At 42.3% G+C, this 26570-nt stretch overlaps 1 protein-coding gene across 2 annotated transcripts; it reads right to left on the bottom strand.

Annotated features, from left to right (window-relative positions):
- On the bottom strand, positions 1-26465 carry PKD2 (polycystin 2, transient receptor potential cation channel). 2 transcript variants are annotated; one of them, XM_021526513.4, is made up of 15 exons: positions 26060-26465; positions 21016-21129; positions 18360-18493; positions 17748-17998; positions 17260-17484; positions 16485-16713; positions 14827-14997; positions 14233-14414; positions 13171-13291; positions 11281-11379; positions 10838-10959; positions 10142-10259; positions 9720-9883; positions 4092-4239; positions 1-2720 (listed from the first exon to the last, which is right to left on the bottom strand). In XM_021526513.4, the coding sequence occupies exons 1-15, from the start codon at positions 26448-26450 to the stop codon at positions 2487-2489; spliced, it is 2703 nt and encodes a 900-aa protein (XP_021382188.4). In that variant the 5' UTR covers positions 26451-26465; the 3' UTR covers positions 1-2486. The 2 variants fall into 2 exon arrangements, with proteins under 2 accessions (XP_021382188.4, XP_085434394.1); XM_085578268.1 differs by lacking the exon at positions 26060-26465 and adding an exon at positions 23564-26031.
- Between the last annotated feature and the right edge of the window lie 105 nt (positions 26466-26570).

Genomic DNA, 26570 nt, shown 5'->3' with positions numbered 1-26570 from the left:
TTTGCTTTGTAGATTATATAAATGTTTATTAGGAAGTAAAGTGCTCAGTTTTACAGATCAATACATTCTTGATCATTGTAGAGGACTAGCATAATTAACAGCTTCCTAATAAGACCAAACACTGTACATTACTATGCAAAAAACTGTACCTTTGTAATAAGTGACAAATGATATTATAATCTAAAACTGAAAAATGCATCAATAAAATATTTGTAACATTTATCAAGTGGCAATGCACTTACTGCAAGGCCCACTGTCAATGCACATGGATACCCCATGGAAACTTACTGCACTTCAAGATGAAGTTTGTTATCAAATAACAACATGTTACAGAAATACACCCCAACAAATACAGCTATTAATGCAAACATTTTCATAATAAACATATAGTACAAATGAAAGGTGAACTGAGTGACTGAATTTACATTTTGAAAGACACATTTTAGATATGAATATAAAGACTAGGCTCTGTATATTTAAATTGCTTTGGTATAGTATTTTCTATTCTTCTTGCACAGCAGATGGTCATGAGTACAGCTGGTGTTTCTTTTTGGTCTGTTTGTTTACAGTCATAAATGCAGTTCAACACTGAAAAGCTTTCTTCAGAAAGGTTTCTGAGGTGTAAAACCTCAGAATCAAGGCAAGAGAGAGCTTAATCTGAATGCCCTCATCCTACACAAATGCCCTATCCACTGTGCTGTGCACTGTTTTCACAAGTTCCTGAGGACTCTTGTGAAAGGGTATGAATTTCTTCCCAATACAGGACCAAACAACCCACACAAGAACCAGAACCTGCTCTCCTACATAATTCTGTTCCCGAGACACAGCCACTGTGAAATTCCAGTACTGAATCTCCTCCTCTTCCAGCTTACATTAATTAGGTTTCTGTGCGTATGGTTACTCATAAAATTAAAAATGGAAAGGTGTGAATTCTATTTAGTTTCAGCAAGTTCTCTGGTTAGAGAAAAGTCATTCTGAACCACTGTACATCCAGGCAATGCCATTGCAAGAATATATGGAACATGGAAGTTTTGCCTAAGCAGCACAGAATGAAGAGATACTGTTGAAACAGAAGGCACCAACATAACACATGACACTTACACTTTGTTAAACTGGCCTTTTCCTCCTCAATATACCCTACTAATAGTAGAAATGTCATTGATTATGTAGCTTTCCATTATCATTTTCACCAGCTCTCAGTCTTTAAACACCAGACAACTGCCATCTTCAGGGAAAAAGCACAACTGACAGCCTCCCTCCTAAACCAGCATTCCACACATGGAGACATTCCTAGGCAAAACTGCAAACACTGCCTCGGTGCTCTCTATAGGAAATCAACAGAATTTCAATGTTGCATGTCCTTTCAAAAATAACGCTTCTATGACACAAAGCAGAGGGAATTAAATACTAAAAATCAGTGATTATAATACAAATACCTCCCCAAAGGAATCTTGTGTTGCACCTCAGCAGAAAAGTCTATGTAGAAATGTAGCTAATCATTATAGTTAAATGTAAATACAGACCACATAGTTGAGATGTGATTAGAACTTCACATGGCACAAGATCAGATTTTCCCAACTGTCAGAAACTTCTCTGCCCCTCTCCCTGTCACACCCAAGGAAAATTCAGTGGTTTTCAATTTTGTGTGCTTTTAAATAAAGTATTTTCTGCAAGGTATCTGTATTTATCTAAGAACCTCTGGAATGTTTATCCCAGAAACACTTAAATCATTAAAAGATAGCATTAAAAAATGGGCACTTTGCAACATAGCTGAAAATTATTGTTAGTTGGGTGTGAAGAGGCAGTTCTCAAATATTTCTTGCTAAATGCTAATTATAATGCATTCAGTTTCTACCACAGAATGATGTAATTTACAGTTGTACAAACTAAGTGCACTTTCTTTGGCTTAAAGAAATGTACCTCTCAAAAAAGGAAAAAAAAAATTAAATTAAGTAAAATACTAGTATACCAAGAATAACTAAGAAAGACAAGTAGAAACTCATATTTAACAAAAAAAAAAATCCTGTTTTATCTGTCAGCTGTTATAGTGAATAAGACAAACTGATGCCATATTGTTTTAAAATTTGCTTTTAAAAGCCTTTAAAAAATGTACTTTCCAAGAGAAAGAAGAAAATTAATAACCTCTTAGTATGCCTGCCATTAGACATTATTTTGTCTGAAGCTTGCTGCCCTCATGCAAATATTCCCAATAATATTTTTATGGAATCAGATTTCTGTCCTGGTAGATTTTGTCCTATTTGATATCCATTCAGTTTCCTGCATTTTTGTTTCCAAGGGTGACACTCTCACTGGTGGCATTACACATGGCTTACATAGGCCTCAAAATGATTTACGGAGTGAATATTTAATTTTTCCCACCAATGGAAGATGTCCTCAGGGGTCTGATCAGAACGATCCCCTCACACTGGGGAATTTGCTAGCTTAATACTGACCTGAAACATGTGGAACCACCTACAAAGCTCAAGCTACACGTGGATGTTGTTGGCCCCGCTTGGCGCTCCTGCATCAAGGCCATCAGACTGGGAAGAAGAGGGGCGGGAGTTCCTGGAGCGGGGCTGGCCGTTCAGCCCCAGGGGTGTTCCCAGCCGATGGCTCGCTTGCGAGGCCACGTCGTCCGACTCCCAGCGCTCCAGCTCCTCTCGCACCAGCCGCTCCATCTGCTCCCTGTGCGTTTCACTGCCCCGGCCCAGCCTCTCATCCTAAACACATTAAAAGACACAAGCTCAATGCCCAGCTTCCAAACCCTATACAACTGTGGGAATCCAGGGCTTCCCTCTGGCTGCCCTGGAATGCCTGGGACCCTGGCAGGGGGTCAGGAACCCCCCTGGACAGAGCCCCCAGAGACACTGTCTGTGATCTCTGGCCATGGAAAAGAGATTTCAATCCTACAGGATGAATTACAAGCTCTGAGTGTTTGATATAAGCAATAATTAAGTGTGGCACGGGCACAAAAGTAAAATTTTAGGATTCTAGATTAGGATCCAAAGGGCACAAGATGGAGGAAATTGGGTGTGTCTTGTCCTTTTTCTCCTTCTTCATGCCCTCCATGTTTCACAGTGGTGTTGGTATTTTTCTGTTGGTTTAGGCTGGGGACACACTGTCCAACGTAGGTGACAGATATTGGCACATTATTGTAAATCCAGCCCAGGGAGTTTCTGGTATTTAATGTTTGTAACATCCCACTGAGGGCAGAGCCCCACACGCTGCCCTGCAGGACAGAGCTGTGGCAGGGCAGCAGAACATGTTAGAGATAAACAGAATAAACAACCTTGAAACCAGCACAGACCAATTATGGGCTTCTTCTTTGGCAATGGGGCTGAAAGACAAAGACTTTCTACAATCTCGGAATCATCAATACCACAGATTCTGACATACAACCACAAGAAATTCATATACCACTTGAATACTTCCATAAGTCAATGAGGAAACAGCTCCCACAGCAAACTGTTTTATTTCCAGGGATGAAATGAAATGCCCAGGTTGCCACCTAGGAAAGCACAACTTGTATTCCACCTGACAGATTTTATCATCTACAGAAACAACACATTTCTCCCACTGGCCACCTCCAAAGGGCCCTCAAGGAAAGAGAGAGTGAAAGGGGAAGAAGTAGAAGTCGGGTAACCCTGGTGACAGAAGTGACCTCTCTCATCTGCTACACAGTCCCAGAAGGAACATAGGAGAATGAGACCAGATTGGGCAGGAATCAATAGACTCCAATAGACTAGTCCACAAAAAATATTGTATTACTCCAAACAGACACCAAAGAATGGAGGAGTTGCTTCAGCAACTACTGAACACCACTGCCGTCCAGATCACAGGTTTTAATGGTGACAGAGGGTTGCTGTAAGATGTGTTGTCATATCTGAATCTTGAACCATGTTCCCAAAATTTAAAGTTTCAAATTTCATGTTTTCCTAACACCTAACTGAAATCACTCACCTACTGCCAAAGCACCCACCTCCTCTTTACCACCACTCCTTCAATCCTGCCAAGCCAGTCAGTAGGAAGAAGTGCCAACAGAAAGGAAGACATGCAGGTTGTGACCAGACCACAGAGACTGAGTTTCTTACCTCTGTCACTCCATCTAACAGCTTTCCCAACACATCTCTCCTTTTTAGCTTGGCCCTCTCCATGGCTTCTAGCTTCACGATAACAGCATCGATCTTGGAGACGATACTGCCAATGGAATGCTCCATGCGATCCACCCGCCTCATGAGTCTGAGGACAAGAAGTGGGAGCTTCAGTGACCCAATCAGCACTGTTCTAGCATGACAACACACAAAGCAGACAAGGATGCGACATCACTCTTATCCAAACACGCCTCTGATTTCCCACAAACCAGTCCTACCATTCAGGAGGGACAAGGTACACCAGAGCAAGAAAGTAAAACAGGGTCAAAGCACATGGGGGAAAAAAGCACATCTTGCACTCTGCTTTCACTGCTCTTAGGGCATCATCATGAAAATTTGTTGGTTCCAGTGTCTTCGTTTCAAAAGTCAGGTGTCTGCTAAGGAAGGCAGAAGCCTCCCCTGAAATGGAAAATGTACACCCCCTCCATCCAAATTGTTATGATTTTGAAATTAAGGGGGCTCTCGGACAAAGAAATAACAAAATTCTTTATTAGGGAAGATAATAAAAATAACAATGCAGTAAGGCAAAACAACACTGATGGAGTCAGAATACGACCTGACACCCTGTGGGTCAGGGTGTTGGTAGCAGTCCAATTGAAATGGTGGCTGCAGTGCTCCTGCAGAGACAGGTGTGGTTCTGCTGGAGCAGGGATCCTGTAGAAGGGTGTAGTCTTCCTCTGAAGATCCAGTGGTGGTGTAGATGGGCCTGGTCTTCCTCTGGGAATCCAGTGGGAAAAAGGCTGTCCTGATGTCCCAAAATCTCTGATTATATCCAGTTGGGAATGCTTGGCTCCTCCCCCTGGGCGGAGCATCTCCCAGTGGGATGATGTAATTTTATCAGCCATGCAGGGACACTCCATGGCCCATTAACAGCAGATGTCTCCCCAGAGGGAGGATTGGTTTGTGGAAGAGAAAAAGAAAACTGCCCAATTAACAGAAGATAAGTGCCACACCTCAAACAGATGGGAACAGAATGCACACACTGCCTTGCAATCTAGGACATTATCCATCCTTTATTCTATTTCCATCTGCATCACAATAAAACCTTACACACAGCTCTCACTTAAGACCAGGTTTCCCTGCGGTACACAACTGGCTTCTCCATCTTTCTGCATTACCCACCAAGTGTAACCAGGTCCTTGAGCAAAAACAATCCCATGGATGGGTTTGTCTTTGTCTGAAGTGGGATTAATCCAAACAGTTTTTCCTAAAATACCTTTCATATGTACCACAGGGACTTCATCTCCATTGACTGTGTGCAAGAGTTCAGACTGGGCAGGACCAGCTTGATTGATGGACCACGCAGGCAGCTTTTGCTAAGCTCATTTCCCAATTTCTAAGTGGGAAAGCCAAGTGCTTTCAGGGTAGTCTTAAGTAGCCTGTGGCACTGTTCAACTTTCCTGGCAGCTGGTGCATGATAGGGAATATGATATATCCATTCGAGACCATGTTCTCTGGCCCAGGTGTTGATAAGGCTGTTCTTGAAATGGGTACCGTTGTCAGACTCAATTCTCTCAGGGGTGCCGTGTCTCCACAGGACTTGCTTTTCCAAGCCTAAGATGGTGTTCCGGGCAGTGGCATGAGGTACAGGGAAAGTCTCCAGCCATCCAGTGGTGGCTTCCACCATGGTCAGCACGTAGCGCTTGCCTTGGTGTGTCTGGGGCAGTGTGATGCAGTCAATCTGCCAGGCCTCCCCATACTTGTACTTGGACCACCGCCCACTATACCAGAGGGGCTTCACCTGCTTGGCCTGTTTGATGGCAGCACACGTCTCACAGTCATGGATAACCTGGGAAACACTGTCCATGGTTAGATCCACCCCTCGGTCTCGTGCCCACTTGTAGGTGGCATCTCTGCCCTGATGACCTGAGGCATCATGGACCACTGAGCCAGGAACAACTTCCCCTTATGCTGCTAAGTCTATCTTCAACACCTCTGCCTGACCTACATGCTCATTGTTTCAGTGTTCCTCATTAGCCCGACTCTTAGGGACATGGGCATCTACATGGTGGACTTTCACAGGTAGCTTCTCCACCCAAGTGGCAATGTCTTTCCACTCATCAGCAGCCCAGACTGGCTTTCCTCTACACTGCCAGCTGGCCTTTTTCCACCTTTCCAACCAACCCCACAGAGCATTGGCTACCATCCATGAATGGGTATAAAGGTAGAGCTTTGGCCACTTCTCCCTTTCAGCAATGTCCAGGGCCAGCTGAACGGCCTTGAGTTCAGCGAGTTGGCTTGATCCACCTTCTCCTTCAGTAGCTTGTGCAACCTGACTTGTGAGGCTCCATACAGCAGCTTTCCACTCCTGATTCATCCCTGCGATGCGACAGGAACCGTCAGTGAAGAGAGCACAACAGGTCTCCTCTGCTGGCAGTTGGTTGTATGGCGGAGCTTCCTCAGCCCATGTCACTTACTCTTGTTCCTCTTCATCGATGAGGCCAAATTCTTCACCTTCTGGCCAGTCTGTAATTATCTCCAAAATCCCAGGGCGATTCCGGTTTCTAGGCGCGCTGTGTGATGAGATCAATCCATTTGCTCCATGTGGTGTCAGTGGCATGGTGGGTAGTAGGAACCTTTCCTTTAAACATCCACCCCAGCACCGGTAGTCGGGGTGCCAGAAGTTGTGCTTCTGTGCCAATCACATTCAAGGTGGCTTGAACTCCTTCACAGGCAACCAAAATTTCCTTCTCTGTGGGAGTGTAGTTGGCTTCACACCCTCTGTAACTTCGGCTCCAGAATCCCAGTGGTCGGCCTCGAGTCTCCCCAGGGACTTTCTGCCAAAGGCTCCAGGACAACCCATGGTTCCCGGCTGCAGAGTAGAGCACATTCTTGACCTCTGGTCCCGTCCTGACTGGGCCAAGGGCTACAGCATAAGCGATCTCCTGCTTGATCTGGGTGAAGGCTTGTTGCTGCTCAGGGCCCCAGTGGAAATCGTTCTTTTTGTGGGTGACCAGGTAGAGAGGGCTCACAATCTGGCTGTACTTGGGAATGTGCATTCTCCAAAAATCTATGGCACCTAGGAAAGCTTGAGTTTCCTTTCTGCTGGTTGGTGGAGACATCGCCATGATTTTGTTGATCACCTCAGTGGGAATCTGACACCATCCATCTTCCCACTTTACTCCCAGGAACTGGATATCTCAGGCAGGTCCCTTGACTTTGTTCTTCTTCATGGCGAAGCCAGCTTCTAGCAGTATCTGGATGATCTTCTCTCCTTTCTCAAATACTTCCACTGCTGTGTTCCCCCACACAATGATATCATCGATGTACTGCAGGTGCTCTGGAGCCTCACCCTTTTCCAGTGCAGTCTGGATCAGTCCATGGCAGATGGTGGGGCTGTGCTTCCACCCCTGGGGCAGTTGGTTCCAGGTGTACTGCACTCCCCTCCACGTAAAGGCAAACTGAGGCCTGCATTCTGCTGCCAGGGGAATGGAGAAATATGCATTGGCAGTATCAATAGTGGTGTACCACTTCGCTGCCTTGGACTCCAGCTCGTACTGGAGTTCCAGCATATCCGGTACAACAGCACTCAGCAGTGGAGTCACTTCATTTAAGCCACGCTAGTCCACAGTCAATCTCCATTCTTTGTCAGATTTGCACACAGACCAGATGGGGCTGTTGAAGGGTGAGTGGGTTTTGCTGACCACCCCTCGGCTCTCCAGTTCAGGGATCATTCTGTGGATGCGGATCACGGCATCTTGATTCGTTCAATACTGCTGGCAGTGCACCATCATGGTGGCAATCAGCATTTGTTGCTCTTCCACCTTCAGGAGTCCAACTGCAGATGGGTTCTCTGATAGTCCAGGCAAGGTGTTCAATTGCTTAATGTTCTCTGCCTCTACAGCAGCTATGCCAAATGCCCATCTGAGTCCCTTTGTGTCCTAGTAATAGCCATTCTGGAGGAAGTCTATGCCTAGAATATACAGAGGCTCTGGGCCAGTCACAAGAGGATATTTCTTCCACTCCTTCCTAGCCAGGCTCACCTCGGCTTCCACCAGGGTCAGTTGCTGTGATCCCCCCGTCACCCTGGGAATAGAAACAGATCCCGCCCCCACATGTCCCAATGGTATCAGGGTACACTGTGCACCAGTATCAACTAAGGCGTTGTATTTTTGTGGCTCTGATGTGCCAGGCCATCGGATCCACACCGTCCAGAAATCTGGTTTTCCCATGCCTTTTTCTGGCTAGAGGCAGGGCCCCTCTAACCCCTGTTACTATTTCTTTCCTGGATATACATGGTAGAGGTACCTTCGAGGGGATCTGACAGGTCATACCCAGCAGCTCGGTCATGGGAGGTTGAGGCTACCTTCACCCTACTGGAACTCCCTCAGCTAGTGTTTCCCTCCTTGAGTCATCACACCTGTGCTGCCATGACAGAAGAAGGTGTCCCATACCCACCTTCCCATGTCTTCCCCATGGTCATGCAGGAAAAACTATAGGTCAGCCCGTGGGGTGTACCCTCTTTCTCTAGCTGGGGGACATTGGGCTCTGACTGTGGGACCTGTGACTTGCACTGGTGTGATATGGGAACTGTTTCTCCTCACCTCCTCCCTCATCTCCTCTCTTGAGTTCCTTGACCACGGCAGAGACGTGAGCCTGCATCGGGCCATTGATCATATTCTCATGTTTTCTAAGCTTGTTGGCAAACGGCCCATTGTCTCTCGGTTGGTGTCGGCACTAATCGTTGCAATGAAGGTGGTGCATTGGGATGGCCCTAGATTTGCCAGACTCCACAACATTTGCCCTGTGCACCTGTGGTGTAGATGGGCCTGGTCTTCCTCTGGGAATCCAGTGGAAAAGGCTGCCCTGGTGTCCCAAAATCTCTGATTATATCCAGTTAGGAATACTTGGTTCCTCCCCCTGGGCAAAGCATCTCCCAGTGGGATGATGTAATTTTATCAGCCATGCAGGGACACTCCATGGCCCATTAACAGCAGATGTCTCTCCAGAGGGAGGATTGGTTTGTGGAAGAGAAAAAGAAAACTGCCCAATGAACAGAAGATAACTGCCACACCTCCAACAGGTGGCAACGAGAATTGCCTTGCAATCTAGGACACCAGTTACATAATTCTTTATTCAGCTTAGTGTTGCTGTAATTAATTAATAAGGAGATCTATCACTTAGGACAAAATACAGACTTGTGAGTAACCTAATCTTAAAAACAACCGTTAAAGCTCTCACTGAACCTAAAATAAACTCAAGGATTTACTACTTAAAAAAACCAGAAAAGTATTTTCTGACATTGTTGTAACATGACCCTTTTCTCTGATTTCAATGACAAGGTTTTAAGGACAGGGGTTTTGTTGCTGTGTTCTTTTTGTTTCTTCTGATTTTCTATATTCTAACCAGCTCCCATGAGGATCTCTAAGGCACTTCCAGTTCAGATATTATTTGAAAGCTACTAAAAGGATGACTTATGCACAATAAAATCCTAACTTGCTTTTATGAATAATTTGATTAATATCAAGGAGAGAATACTATATAACCCAAAGAAGAAAACTCAAAATGAAATAAAAAACAACCAAAACCCAACATGCAGATTTGTCCCCCTCAGAAGGACAAACTTACACTTGGAACTCTTCATAGGAAACCCCACTAGAGCTGCTGCCCCTCCTCCTGGAGCTGTGTCCACTGTCTTCATCCTCATCCTCCTCAGAGTCATCCAAGCTCCGGGGGAAGCTGCGGCTGCTCAGAGGACGTGGTAGAGAGCTCCTATCCAGGTCCAGATCCTCCTTTGGGAAAACACAAGCCAGACAGAGAGAGAAGATATAAAAAACTTTTAGGTGTACATGGGGGATGGTGGTGTCAAGATCAAAGAGCTCCTTTCCTCTATCAGTTCCCCTTGTGCCTTTTTACAGCTCTGCTCAGACAGCCAGGAACCACTGCAAAAGTGAAGGGAGACAAGAGGATTTTTCTGAGGCAGGAAACCAGCACAGGGAGCAGACTGGCAGACAGTGCTGGTGGCATCCCACTCCTATTGCTGAGCTCACCCTCTCTTTCTCCAGGTCATCTCTCATCTGCTGATGTTCATGTTCTGTCAATTCCTGGTCCCCATCCTGATCATATTTGGTAAATATTGCTTCAATCTCTGCATCTGTGTGCCCCTTCCTGAAAAGGCAGTAAAAGCAGTCACTTCACTTTTCATTTTTCAGATGCTGAAACAACTCTGTGTATTAGAAAACACTTCACTTCAAACAGACTTTCATCCTCAAGACAAAGACATCCCAGCATTGTCTATAGGTTCGCAAGACTGATAAAAACCCCTCAGTCCTTACCCTTCATTAGTTAAAGCACAATCTTCTCTACATTGAACATTTCTCCTTCACAACTCCTTTCTTTATCTCCTTGATTTGTATCCTTGCCTTGGACTCCTGACTAAGCACAAACTCCTACAGTGGTCTGACAGAAACATTACCATTTCCTCAAAGGCCTTAGGTCTCTGCTTCCTCAGAGATTTCTGTGTTTTTCTCCTCAAAACACAGAAATTCATGAAGGCTGGGCCCCAGAGCTCCAAAAACCTTTCTCTGGTATGCAATGCCAACACCAACCACAATGCAGCGAAAAACACTATGGTGTGTGTCTTTATCCACATTAGTGTGCTTCTGCTAGAGGAAAATCACATAAAAAAGTTAACATCCCAAGTCCCTGGGCATACTATCCTAGGTAAGAAGTAACATCTCCCTTACCCTTTGAGATCCTGCCGGAGTTCATCAAAATTGAGTTTTCCTCCACCTTGTCTCAGACTTTCTGAAATGTCATCAACAGTAGTTTTCTTCAATTTAAGTTTGATCATGGCTTTGTTGTAGCCCTAAAAGAGAAAGTAAAACTTGTTGTTTCTCATTAAATGAGATTTCTAACAACTTTACTGATTACAGAAATCAGCTGCTGCACAATCTCATTCAGTGTGTTTAGTGTGATCATTCAAGGCAAAGTCTCAGATAACTGAAATACATTGTGATGGAAAGTTTTCACTCATTTAATTTACACTCAGCTCAGATTAATTTATTTTAACTGAGATGTGTACTCTTACTAGCTGCTGCCAGATTTACTTTGTACAGCTTATAGTATTTTACTAAATAAGTTCAGATGTGACAAATAAGATGTCAAGCAAGCAAAGCAATACATTTACCTTCCTGATAAGGTCAGACAATTCCATTTCTGCCTTCTGTTGTGCCATATCTGATTTGACTTCTGAGAAGGTATCATTGATAATTGCCAAAAACATGTTCTGTTCATAAGAGAAAACAAAAATATTGAAATTTCAAATTTCAACAAGACTGAGCCCTGCTACTCCTATGACCTTCTTGTGCAGACCTTAACATGGATATTGTTTCAAAAGGCCAGAAGAAAATGGTGATCTGTTTAAAAAGAAACTACCATCCAGAGCTTAATATTGAAATATGTATGATGCACTGCAGTATAACAAATTCTAATCAACATCACTGGTTATTAACATAACTGGAAAATTACTTTCCAGAGAGGGTTCACAGCTACACACAGCAGTGGCAATAAACCCTGCAAGGCAAAACTTACACAGGTAACAGCTGTGAATTAATCCAGGCAAAACAGCTGGCAACAAAAATTCCTGAGGAATCAAGTTAACTACACATCCTGTAATAACAAGCACAAACCAAAGGTTCTTATCTAGTTACATCTCTGCTTGCATTTCAAATTAAAGATAAAATAAAAAAGCTTAAAATTAGTCATTGGCATTTATGGCACCAAATCTGGAAAGAGCTTTCTTGTTCAGAGAAAGGAGAAAATATTTGCCTCACTAACCCTGTGTCAAGCATGTAACTTAATCAAACCATGCTGTCATCACTGAAAGGCTCCTGCTAGCCATGGAGTAAATATGACTGAATTACAAACTGCATATTCACATTCAAGAAGAGTTACTCAATTTACTGGCATGTTCAATGTAGAAAGGCAGTGCTATCCTCTGTTTCCTCATGGACTTAAAAAACATGCTTTGGACCAATCTTTCAGTGCTGTATCTTTATGCATTCATGCCCAACACCAGAAAATTAAGAGGCAACTTGACAATCCACTATTGTGTTATTTTCCTCTGCTATTTTGCCCAGCTTTAAGAGTTGGTGCTTTCTACCCATCTTCCCTAACTTAATTTCCTGGTCTCAGACCGGTCTCAAGGGACTTGCATCAACATTTTGTTCAGGCAAAATGATATTAAAAAACCCACAAATTACAGTGAGTATTTTGGATAACCTGCTCTGACTTCACCTTCTAGTGCTTTTCTGTTGTCCCTTAGAAAAAAGATATTTCTTTCCCTTGCTGGACACTAGACTGTTCCTCTGGACAAAGCAAATAAGAAACTTGCTTTATGTGACACATATGTTATTTTCCCACTGAATCCGGGTCCATCTCACCAAACACTTAAAGTCCTCACAAAACACTTTCAGCTCTCTACATCCTCACCAGTGAACATCCAAGATGAAGTATTTTCCCACAAATAAAATCTGAATGCCATTCCTCCTCATCTCAAATAGTAACAAAAAGCTGCACTAAGTACGAGGGTCACTAAATAGCACAAAAAATTATGATGATACTGCTGAAGAACCATGCTCTTGCAGCAGGCAAAGCTATGTGTGGCATGCAAGAATAAGGCTATTGTAAACACAGCCAGCCACACATTAGAGCACTTTATGAACCAAGAGACTGCATGGAACAGTACAGCTACTTTGCACCAAAAGAGACAGCCTTGCTGTGTCTGTCAACCAGGCACTATTTAGATTTTAGAACTCTAATAATAATAATAATAATAATAATAATAAACAACATCACAATGTGGAGCACTACATGAGAATAACAAAAAACATACTATGCAAATCAATTTTAAATGAGGAAAAACAGGAAAGAGTGTAGTGATCAGCCATGTAGCAGTCAGGCCCCTTCATGGACCATATACTCATCATTATCAGAAAAAGTCCCAAAAGCAGGAATCAAAGGACAAATGATGCAAAAACAGCCACTGATCCACCCCACTTAAACAAAATGTACATACCAAAAGAATGAAGAACATAAAGAACACAAATGTAGTGAAATAAATGGGTCCCAAAATTCGATTAGCTTCTTCAACCTCTGTGAAGTTGAAGTCTCCCAAAATGATGCGGAACTGAGTAAATCTTAAAAAACAAAATACATCCAGGAGTTGAAGAAAACATTACTGGAGCTGTGCAATATTTTATTCTAGCAGTGTGACTGATAGGCGGCAGAGAGATCTGCACTAACACTTTATCAGGGACTGCAAAAACAATTCATCAAGCACATCTATAGGCACAACCCAACTTGCAGTCAGGTGCCACACACATAAAACCATGAGGGTAACTTCTCCCTTTTGGTCACAGCAGGAAGCAGAGCAAACTAACAATTACTACTGTGAAGCTCTGAGACCCACTCCCATCTTCCTCACGCACATATAACCCCAACCTGAACCTTCTCCCTCTAAGCCAGAAAAACCTTGGCAATTTATGGCACCATCAGCATATTTCCAGTTCCTTCACTTCTCTGCAAGAAACTCCTTGCAACACTGCCCCAGCGTAAGGAAGCAGGGGAAATCAGTGACTGAACAACCTCTTAACTGCCTCAGTTACAATCAGGTTACATTGCACCAAATCCACCAAGGAAAAATTGATTAGCAATCTTATATTAAGTCCTCTCTCTCTCTCTCCCTCTCCTGGATTCCAGATACTTATGAATTTTGTGTTTGGCTAAAATAGACTCTGAGTCAAGCAACTCTGAACATTGTCAGGAACACAGCCTTATTATGCATCCAACATTTCAGTCAGCATTTAACTACTGAACATGGAGTCATTGTTTTGTCTAGGAATGCAAGCAACAGCTGTAAAAATCATATCACAGCCCTGCCATTTTTAGCTTACTGCTCTGATAGCAATAACAGAGAGATAAAAATGTTATAAAAATGTGTTTACTACCAGATTATATCAACAGAGGTGTGCCTGCAGCTTATCTGCTTAGATGGATGTCAGAGGATTTGCCTCTGATAAAGTAACTGATTCACCAACGCACCAAAATATTCTTTGCATTTTTTAATACCTGTACTTACATGCAATCCTGGAAAGTGCTGAAGTCATCAATTTGAGTGCCAAAGACAAGATAGGCCAACTGAGCATATGCTAAGAAAATAATAAAAAACATAATGGCAAAGCCAATTACATCCTTGACACAGCGAGACATCGTGGTGGATAACTGACTCATCGTTCTGTTGAAGTTAACAAATTTGAAAAGCTGTTAAAAGAAAAAAGAAAAGAAAAAAGCTGAAAATAGGAGGAAGACAATTTCTTAACAAAATTCCTCTCCGCTCTTTTACATGAGATGACCTACTGAACATGGCTGGAGACAAAGCAGTACCCAGTAAGAATTACTGACTTATCAATTGAGGAATAATAAAAACATTTCTTAACATGTCTGCTAACAAAACACAAGCACCAACTACATCTTCTAGACCTAAACAAGAGCTGACTACACCTATGGCAAATTACAACTTAGCTTTTCATCTGCAAGAAGTTATCACTGTTCTGACTTTCTCACATGACTGACTTTGAGAGAAACGTGAGTAAATCTCAAATAATGTGTCTAATGAAACTCAGAATACTGCTTACACTCTAATGTTAGAATAAGGATGTGTGTCTTGAATTACCTTAATCCAGACAAAAAACACAGTGACTGCAGCAATGTTGTTAAACTGCATTTGCCAATACGCCAAGGGTTCGAAATTGGGGAATGAGTTCTGATCTTCCAGCAGCTTCTTCAGGAGCATATCAACAGTTGATGTCCTATAGATGCTAATTCCTATAGCTACTACAGACAGCTGAGGATAAAAGAAACACACAAATTTACAAAAGGTAACTAGGGTTTTAAAACAACTTCTTTGAGACATTTACGTCAGATAAAGTTAAGATATGAGGAACTTCATGCATTTCGCAGTAAAACCATTATAGTCCTGGACTACAGACATATAGTCTGGGAGTAAGAAGATTTAGAAGTCATTTACTTGCCACTGTTTGTGAAGAAGAATATGACAGTGGCACCTAGCAGGATTATAGAAGTGATATTGTCACAGAGAAGAAAATGTAAGGAAGAGAATATGACAACTCTAACAGACAAAGGTGAAAAAGAACAACAGAGCAGAAAGACAGCAGTAGCCAAAAAGGTACTGAAGTTTCTCCAGAGCACAGACTAAGCAGTATTGCCCAGAACAAGTAACAGCAGAGAAGCTGCAGTTCTACCACAGAGGTTTCTTACTTTGACTTCTACAAATGTGCTGTTCATTACTGTAAGTGAACACTTCGCCACATATTGAGAGTCATAAGTACATAATCCTACATTTAAACAATGACCCTCAGGCAAGGCATAAACACAGAATTCTGACCTCTTGTGTGAACTGAATTTTACACTCACACTTGAATACTCTTCACTGACTTAACAGCAAAGCATTTTATCCCTGCCCAACCATTAAGTGTAAAAAACAGCATACAGTTCATGTAAACATCCTCCTAAGCAACCCTTCATTTACAAAGCACTGTGATACAAATATGATTTCCCTGGATTACAAATATTGGCTTCAAGACTTGAAACCTTTGATTCATCCAAGACTGAAGATACAAAACAAGTATGGGACTGGAACTGTTTCAGCATTTCTGGCTTTGTATACTTCTGGTAAGCACAGCTTGATCTGCGTCCAGAGAGAATTATATTATGCAGCTTTACATCCAAAGCTCATATTTTCTGGTGCACTAAGATTACTGATGTGCAACACTGTCCACTTAACCTAAACAGTTTCTAGCATTCTACAATTCTGAGGCACTTCTTCAACTTGGTATTAGCTGGTGAGCATTTAATACCAAGATAAATCTCCTTGGGGTTCTTTGCAAACATATTCAAATCCCAGTCCCATTCCTTGCAATGCAAACCACTCCTATAAAGCAGATGATTTTCTTACTTGAAAACCAGTGCAATAGTCTGTACCAGATATGTAGAAGGGAGGGCAAGTTTGTCACCTCCAATAAAAGCTAAGTCTATACAAACAAAAGATGAAAATGCATGATGGACAAATACTCTAATTTTGCACCAGGCTGAAAGCGCTGAAGACAGAACAACCAATTTTGTGAAACATACCAATATGGCAACACAGACTAAAATTGTCAATGTTCAGACTGAATAGCCTAATAGTCTGTAAGTATCCTTCTTAATGATGGTCCTGTACCTTAAAACCACAACAGGAACACTGAGTAATTCACGTGTCCCACAAAGTGCACTTTAGAAAGCAACTTTAGCCTGATTACAAAGGTTACTTACCACAATGATAAGGATATCAAGGCAATTCCAAACACTTCTGAAGTAGCGCAGTCTATGAATGTGAATTTCTAAGATCTCTTCCACCATATAATATAGAACAAAAAGACAGAAGGACATTTCACAGGCTGCCAGAAAAAAATCAAAAGTGGAGATGTAATGAATCAGCCGCACAGGCTGAAAGTGCCAAGATGTAACCAGGCCTCCAGTAGCTGGAAACTCTACTAGCAACCTGTATTTTAAAAGAGGCAAAGAGAAAAAGAATTTAATTTAACCAGAACTGATGAAAAGTACTACTAAAAGACACTTGGGTTTATTTGTATAATTATCTAAATAATAGAAACAAACCTACATATGATTCCAATTTTTCCCACCACACAGAAGTTGTAAACATGACCACGTTCAATTTTGACTAAAACTCAAAGCCTTTCAGGAACAGTGAGGAAACAGAGCCAGAAAGATTTGTTTTCATCTTTGCCTGTCTCATGCTGTCTAAACCAAAAGCTGATGCTTTATATCCATGTATTTATTTGGATATGCCAACTGCCCAGATAGATCTCCTGCAAACTGTACCCAAGGCATTATGGCACCAGGAAAGCCAGGACAGACTCCATGAGGAGCCTCGCTTCTTTGAAAGGGAGGCATGGCATTTCAGTTGTCTGTCCCCTTTACACAAAACATACCCTCACCTATGTCCCCAAAACAAAGTAATCACAAGAACGCCCCAAGTCTACTACCCACCCTGTGCAACTGAAAGCTGTTGTGCTTCTGTTCATACCTGATCACGCAGAACAGGTTGATGTTTGCATTGTACACAGAGAAATCAATGAAGGTTGCTCTGGTCCCTCTGTCTAGCCACAGGTTCTTCTTCAGGCTAGCAATCTGCAGAGCTGTCACTTCTCTGGTCCTTGAGAGGTCTTGGTAATAACCAGCCCCGCTGTACGTGGCAATCAAGCCCCAGTGGCTGCTGCCATTCAAATCCTTCTCATTGGTGTACGTCCAGCTAGTTCAGAAGTGAAAGAGAGCACACTGGTCTTCCCACCTTCAACTTACAATTAATAAAACAGATACCAACAAAACCTGACCAAGAAACATTTATTAGCTATTAAATATGCTTTAATTCAGGAGGTCCTTGCTACAAAGTTTTGATGTAACCTCTGAGAAAGAAGTTACAAAGGTCCTTCGACTAACACTATAAAATTAAGATAGAAAAATGAGTCACAAGTATATAAAAAATGAGCATGTGTCTACAGGAATGCTACATACGCAGTTCCATTCCGGAGTCCAAAAGGAGCAGTATCTTCATTAGCTACAGAATAGACATCATAGCAGTCTTTGATTTCCTCCCTTAAATCTTCAGGTATGGAGCAGGAACCATTTCTGACTTTCAGCTGCCGAATGCGAGGCACTCCTAGGAGCAAGTTCTCATAATAAATGAAGCTTTTGTTTTCTGCCATGGTTTTGTTGTTGTACCACATCTCCCAGTAAAGACCATCCAGCAAAGGGCCTTCTGTGAACTGGGGAGGATGGCAAAATTTCAGTTTGCATGTTGCCAGCACTGCTTTTTGTTCCACAGAAGTGCTAGAATTGCAGTTAATAATTTCTCTGACATAAGACTTTAGTATTACCTCTCCTCCAAAGACATCCCACAAACTTGCCCTACCCTGCCCCACCAACACTATTTGAGCTCTAAATGTTCAAATATTAATGGCCTACTTTGTTCCATAGCTTTGACATTGTGCACATAGATTTTCATGCACAAGCCTGACCACGTTAGGAAATTCTGAAGGTTAGGAGATTCTGAAGGTTAAATTTACAGCTCATGACAGTACCAGTGAACCACAGCAACAGAGATACAAAAACTTGGGTTTAGATTACCTTCCAGAAGTCATCCATTGTGGACAAAGTTTTGAAATCAGTTTTCTCCGTTTTTGACACAGGTGTTTCCAGGAAGAGCTGTGACATAACCCTTGTATAATAGTACATACTGGAACTCACTGTACCATAAGTCACTGCAGAAGGTTTGGCAAGGAGTGAGAGATAAAGAAATAAAGGAAAGAGAAAAAAAACACCAAACAAACCAAACAAACCAACAAACAAACCCCACCAAACCTTTATTTATTTTAAATACATCAAGTTGTATTTGTACAGATTTTGTAGCGGAACTATTAAGCTCCAAAACAAAATCCACACCAAGCAGCATTTATCTGTCAACTGTGACTAAAATAGAAAATGCAGTGAAGGTAGATTGATCAATCAATTTATAATATTCTCTTCTCCCTTCCACACCTCATTCTATTATTAATGCTTCTTCCAAAGTAAACCTCAAGGAAAATAAAGGCACAATTCAGCAGCCTGAAGAGAGGCAGACAGTGCCTTTTTAGGTGGCTTGTGCTATCCAAGGCATGCATGGAGAACTGGCAGAGATGGCACAAAGACCTCAAGACAACTATGCTCTGCTTGAGCAGATAAGGACAGTCAACCAGGATACTGGGGCACTGGGAATGACATGGATTAGGCAATGAACATCCGGTACAGATGTGCAGTGCCTTTAAGAGAAACTCCCTACAGAAAATAAATTATTGTATTACTCCTTTTCCTCACACAGGGCCAAAGATATGGCTGAGGGCTACAGAGCATTAATTATAAAATGACGTACAAAACTAAGATGGGTTGAGGAAATAGTCTCTGGCATGGGTATTTATGGGGAATAAAACAGAGAGTACAATGGAACTGATAAAAGAGCCTGAGACATGTTGTGAAACTTTTGTGATAAGATAATGTTATCAAGTGACATGATGTCATGAAGAATATGTAACCAAGGGGAAATTGTTACCAAAAATAGAACCTTATATAAGTGCCATACCAGTAAAACCATATATAAAAGCCTTATATTCTCAATAAAATTGGCTTCTGATCCAAGCTCACATATTCCCATCTTTCCATTGCTGATAGGTATTGTTACTACCTGTAAATACTTGAACCACTCTATGGCTAAAACTCAGAGAGGAGTCTGAAAGATTAGGCCTACACTGAACAATCAGTGTCAGTTTTGGTAATTGTATAAAATTTATATTTTTTTTGTTTCCCTTAACAGCCAGAGAGTAAGAATTTTTTAATTAATTAAGAAATTTTTAAGAATTAATTAAGAATTTTTAATAGAGTTCTGCTGCGCACATGGAATGTATCATGTGACTGTGCAATACCTGCATTCTCTCTAAACATATAATCTCCAAACAATAAGAGAACAAGAAATGCCCACAGCACTTAGCCTGCACTGGGAAGCATTCTCCTAGGGCATGTGAAGCCACCGACCAGACTGACCTCCAGTTATTGTTCATGTGAAAAATAAAAAGGATACTTAAAAATACTAGTAAGTTAGCAATATCTCCAGATATTTAACACACTATCTTTTTCCTTTATTCAGTTAGCAAACATATTTTTCTGTAACAAAACAAATAGTTAACAGCCTGTTAAGAGTCAAATTTCTCCTACTGAAACAAATTTCACATTAAGGCAGGCCTCTCACTGCAACACTTCTCCTGGTGCTACAGTGTGCCAGCCACAAGCACCCTTGCACTGTTTTGTTCATAAACCTGTTCTAAGCATTCTTAAATTTCTCAGGAAGGAAAAAAACCATGACATTTAATATATAAACATGTCTGCAGTACAACAGTCATGTCAATAGTATAAAATTTGGGCTTTTTAGCAATTCTGTTACGTTCCAGCAGTGCAGACTTGCTCGCAGAGACAGTTTACCAGTGTAGTTTTGCCTTTGCTTCTCCACTCTGAGATTCCCTCTCACAAAAATTTAAAACATCACTTTGTTGTATTACAACTGATCATAAATGGCAACTAAAGAGTCACCAACATTTCAGCCCTTTAGGGTAGAACTGCTCACACTAAAAATTGGAGACTTGAAAAATACTGGCTTTCTAAAGATACACTAACTTAATATATACAATTTGTTGGTTTTCTCCCTAGCAAACAAATAAAACAGATATTTTGTAACTCCACAATAAATTCTTTCTTGCATTGGAAATTGAATGCTACTATGTTCTGTGTTCTTTATGTTATGATACCTCATATGCTATCAAGACAACAAACGGCACAAACCACAGAAGTCTCCAGCTGTGATCTGTACATAACCTTGCTGATAAACTTCAAATGTTCAATTATTTGTGCTGAATGACTAACTCCTCCTCTTCATTTACCATTTCTGCTCAGTGATTTCAAAAAGTGTAGCAGAAGTATTACATTGCAATGTGGTACTACAATAAAAAAATCTCTCTAAAAACAAAGAACAAGTCTATTATCATCCTGCCTGAAGATTCTAAACTTGTTAAGGTGCAGAAAGTTGTAGTATTTTCAGTCTCAATCAACAGCCCATGCACAGAAAAAAAGATAAATATTTGATTCTAAGTATTTGCCTACCTATCTATTAATTCTTCTCCTACATTAAACAACCTTCTTTCTGGAATCACAAAAAGCAGGCAGTACACAACTGGATGTACTGGTGCTGAATAGTACTTACAGACACACAGGACCACAAGGAAAACCATGTATGTGATCAGCTCCCGTAAAATACTTTTCAAGTACTGCTCTCTGCTGGTGTTGCTCTCTTCCATGAGTCTTGTCCCCCACAGACCTTAAAAGGAAAAAGAGATACATAATGATGTGCACAGATGTCTGGTACAGATGTACAAGTGACATAGTAAGTGGTGTTGAAAGCTTAAGCTTGTTTTTCTGCAGGTTCTTCCATGGATTTTAAGTTTAGGCGAGGAGCTTCATTTGTAGACAGAATGGGGCCTGAGGCAGTATCAACTATCAATGTGATACCATAATAATTTAGGAACAGTTCAGCAGAACTCTAACAGAATCTGTGGAAGATTTGTAGAAGTGCTGTTGCTTAGAACCACAAGGTATAAAAACAGATACAAGGAGAGAGAGACATGCACAGACAGCCATCCTTCAAGAAATGGAAATGCAGTGCATTGGTATATTTTCTTTTAAACATGCAAATCATTGTTCAATGAATGAAAATGCACATTCATTATTGAGCCTTTAGGAATAGTCTTAATTTTCTACATGAAAGGAGGATACTTGAGTCAAACTTATTTTTAAAACACCTTATCATAACCTTCCCCTCTCAGATAAACAAGAGACATAGCAGAGATGTTGGTGAGCATTTCTGCATGGTTTCTTTCCCTGCACAACAAAGAGTTATCAATTAAACATCAGTAGCAGCCTAAATGAGCAACTGCTGTCCAGTCTAGCTGTCAGCTTGAACAACTACACCAGCTGAACTGCTTCTGCCTGTTCTTCATTTCATGTAATGCTTGACATTCCCAAAAGGACAGGGAGAGAAGCTATTGAACTTTGGTGATCTCTTCCAAGTGGTTAACAGAAAAACAAAAGGATCTTTTAAATGGAATCTCTAAAAGGAAAAACCACCTTGAAACAAAACACAGTTAGCAATCACCATCCTCATTTCCTATGCCTACTACAGAGCAGAAAAAAAAGATGGGAACAGCCCCTGTTGCTCGGACTGTTCCCTTCATGGAGCTTCTCTTCATTTAAACCTAAAGCAAGGCAATTTGACCTCAGTTTACGATCAGTGAAAAAGGATTTAAAACTAAAAATTCACTCCTATGGAACTGCAGTAAATTTCCATCTTTTTCAGGTGTTTTAAAAAGCCAACCTTTCAAAACATCATTTACATTCTCAGTAGATGGAAATGTAGTAACCTCAAACTCCCTAGGAAAAATCTTGGATCCATCAAACATACCACAGTAATTTGAAATGGAACAGTAACAAGGGATAGCCAAAACCCATTATAAACCTGACAATGAAGCATGAGTTCAGCCAATCTGCAACCACTGCTGTAAGGCTAAAACAATTGGCTAAGCTGCTGCAGACCTTTGTTTGCTAACAGAGATGGGAATAAAGAAGCTCTTCCTTCTACCTGCATAAATGAAAAAAAAACAAGCATAAAACATGTTAGATGTTTCTTGAAGCCTTTCAGCTATCACATTTTTAAGTTATGACATAAACCTGGAAACTGCTCTTGCAAGAACTAATAGTTTCAGCATTAACCTCTGTTCACATGGCTTAATTGGTTAAGTTAGGGCCTTCCCTAGTGTCAGCCCCCAAATAAGAGAGCTTTTTCAAAGCTGCTCTTTAAGGCCAAGTTTGAAAATGCGCAGATAAAGACTGCAACTTTACTACACTGAACGCCAAATCCTCCCCATTAGGTCATTCTTGGAGACATAAACATAAATCCAAGAACATTTACTGAGTCACTAATAATAATAACTCAATAAATTCAGCCTCTAGCACAGCACTACGTTGCACTAGCAACCTTCATAATAAAGGCAGGAAGATATTACGGAAGAGAGGAAGAAAAGGCTGGAAAAGCCAGTGAGCTAAGCTGGAGAGAAAGCCAAGTCTCAGCTGTCAGCACATTACTCACCAATAAGAAATGTGGTGAGCAGAAGCAGAAAGTTTCCAAACTCAAACTCTGTCATATTAGACTATCGTTAAGAGTCAAGTCAGCAAAGAACAGAAAGTTTCAGCAAAAGAAAAAATCCAACGAAACAGCACCAGGGATCACACAATGATTTTTGTGCTAAATGAACAATGAATTTGCCCATAAGTTAGCTTGGAGCTTTCATTAGCTGTTACATTTTTGCACTGCAAATATATTATTCCCCTTCCCCCTTATCAGAACATTGATTTAGATGTATCAAACATAGTAGAAGTAAGCAGTGCTGTATTTGACATCTGCTGCAAGCAACAAAACTGGTTTGTTTTCTTATATACATGTGCTATTCATCAACACTTTGACAGAATCTGTGTATTTTTATCAAATAAATCTGCAACTAACAGTTGCTTATACTCATTCTGTATGTAGCAGTCTGGAAGGGTATTTTGTACCTTGACGTAACAATAACTAAGAAAACCTTTCAAGAAATGCCCAACACACATCAGTGATGACACACATGAGGACATGGCAGCACTGGGTGACCAAGTACAGCTCTACAATGCAGGATTATCTTTCCAGGCTGGCTCTGGAAACACACCTTGTTTTTACCCATCAAAAGTTCTGGTAACTTCCTCCTTAACAGAGTAGAATAATCAGCCCCTCTTCTCCTCTCAGCATCTGGGATATTTTCTGAAGAGATCTGCAAAACTAGAGGAACTAAAGGCACTTCACAAACACTCATGTTAGAATCTGAACAGAATCCATATAAAGAAGAACCTCAACTACTGATAGTCTGTTCTATTCACTTAGTAACACCTGTTACCGTTTCCCCAACAGTTGCAATTACCAAAATCCCAATACTTTAAATCCTCTCTGCATTTTTCTTTCATAACTCACAGCAAGTAAAGTGCCATCTGTCATTGAACATCCTTCAATACTAAGTTGCACCTTTTTTTGCCATGGTGACACTATCACTTGCAATATCCAAAGGATTGCTCCCTCTTTTTGAATTCTGTCTAGCGAGATGGAATTCCATTAAATAAATTTATGCCAACTTTCCTGTAGTCCTTGAAATAAAACTGAATGCACCATTTCCAGTCTTCAAAGATACTCAGAGGATATCCATGAAATGTCAAAAGAACTGTGAAGTATTCTTTCTAATAGTAAACCTGCAATTATCTTTCAAGCGCCCTATAATAATGTCAGGCTTGCAATCAGCCTCTTTATACTGTGCAGCACAGGGATCACATTCTTCAGATAAGGTGTTACTTATCTGAATCTAACAGTCACAGCTTCCTGCAGCACCTCCACAGCACCGAAGTCTCACCCAGACATTTACTGTGCCCAGGAATTTATGGCAACATTCTCATCAAAGAGCCAGAAAAGGATCTGTCAACTACAGTAACTTTAGCTACAATTGCCTATAGAAGGGGGTCAGGAATCAACAGAAACTGTTTTGAGTACTAGTGCACAAATCACAAGAGAGATGGAACAGGAGCAACACCTGCCAGGTCAACACCAGGTCACTCACGTTCACCTCATGTACAAACACTGCTGTTTTTCACCACAGTTGAAAACATACACAGGAGGTTCCTTCTTGGCAACAACTAAGATGAAGGGAGCATCTGAACTATAAAAACTTAGCAAAAGTTTTTCTAAAAGGACTTAACTTTCTCCATGTGAAGCAGCTCTTTTCCTAGGCAATTACGTATCTCAGCAATGGACTAAAACAAACACACCACTGGAGACTCCAAACAGAAAAGTGCCAGTTCATGCACAACACAATCATTACTGGTAGTTTTTTCCTTGTTATTCTGGTTTCTTGTTATGAAGTGACTTGGGTCATTGAACATGGTCCCAATAAAATCTGCTAAAAAGAAAACATAGTCTATTCCATAATCTCTACAAGTCTGACTTGCATACCACTAAGATATTGCAATGTTCAAGAGGGATTTCTTCTGGTGCAATACAGCCAAGGCTAGAGAAATCATTACAGAAAACAATCTTTGAATACACATGAAAATAAGAGACGGTACAAATCTTTGCTTAAAGTCAAGTTTGTTTTGAGAGTTCCACTGATGCCATGGCAGCCAGTAACAGTACTATCTACCACTTCAGAAATCCACATTTCAGAAGAAGAATCTTTATTTTCTAAATGTGGTTTGCTTTCTCTGTAGCTTTGTAACTATAAAGATTTTGCCCAATACTTAACCCAATGCTCTGTTTAAAATCCTTGTAGTTTGAAGCTGACATCTTAAGCTTCTCTGAAAATAAAGGAGGGTTTTTCAATGTGCTCCCACAACCTTAAATCCAAAGGACTCCCCATCCTGCATTCTCTATGCTGTTGTCAAATCAAACCTGTACAAATACGGCTCAGCAGGGAGTTACTGCAGTAAGCTTTTAATGACACCTCAAATGTTCACTTGATGTGTGCCCAATTTTGCTTCCGACTCTGTCCCTGGTCACCAGCTGTGTGACAAGAGGCAGCACTTGATTGTTGTAAAGGGCAGCACCAAGGCACTGCACAATACTGCAGAAAAGAAAAAGCGATTCAAACACCCTCCCAAGCAGCCCACTCTAAGTATCCCATGCCATCCTAACCACGTCTTCTATAGAATGGGGTATTGCTGAGAAAGAAGCACAAGCACTCTGCTGTAAAGACCTCGTGCTGGTGCAGAAAGCTAAGGCTGGAAAAGACCTCTGGAGATCATCACGTCCAACCTATGAGCCAACATCACCATGTCAACTTGACCACGGCACCGAGTACCACATCTAGTCCTTCCTTAAACACCTCCAGAGACAGTGGCTCCACCACCTCCCTGGGCAGTCCATTCCAATGCCACCTTTTCTGTGAAGAAATTCCTCTTAATGCCCGACCTAAACTTCCCCTATGCGGGAGTGTCATACACGGAAAGCAGCCAGGAGTAAGACCTGGGAGGCGGAGAGGTGGGGAGAGGAAGGAGCATCATCTGCGTGTGCGGGCGGACATAACCGGGACGGGGATCGTAAGACAGCTGCGCACGCAGAGATGGGGACACAGAGACGCAGGATGGATGGGAAAGGAGCCGCGTCAGGGTGCGGGCTGCCCTCTCACCTCGCAGTCTCCGCGCCAGGCGCTTGGCCCAGGCGGCCCGGCGGGGCGCGGCTCCGTCGGGCGGCCCCGGGAGGCGGCCCGGCCCCTCGGCCCCGCCGCGCCCCGCGGGGCCGCGCCGCGCCCGCCGCCCGCCGCCCGCCGCGGGCCCCGCGCCGCTGCCCAGCGACGACGCGGCTCGGCTGCCCCACTCCACGTCCATCTCCAGCACCGGCCCCGCCGCCGCCGCCGCGTCCTCCTCGGGCTCGAAGCCCGGGTTGTCCCGGCTCCAGGCCTGCCGCGAGCAGGCGGAGAGCGGCGGCGACGGCGGGCGGGAGCCGGGCCGCGCCGCCTGCCCCAGCCGCTCCAGCTCCAGCTGCTCCCGGCCGCGCCGGCAGCCGCCGCCGCCCGCCATCGGCCCCGCCGCCGCCGCCCCTTCCCCGCCCCCGGCGGAAAGCCCGGGGTACGGAGGGAGATGTAGTCGCCTGGCTCCCGGCGGCAGCGCCGGCCGGGACCTCCTTCCCGCCCTCCTCCT

Source organism: Lonchura striata, chromosome 4 (assembly GCF_050655825.1).
Source record: "Lonchura striata isolate lonStrDom1 chromosome 4, ASM5065582v1, whole genome shotgun sequence".
In the NCBI taxonomy this organism is placed as follows: domain Eukaryota; kingdom Metazoa; phylum Chordata; class Aves; order Passeriformes; family Estrildidae; genus Lonchura; species Lonchura striata.
This window is presented reverse-complemented; position numbering and strand designations above follow the sequence as displayed.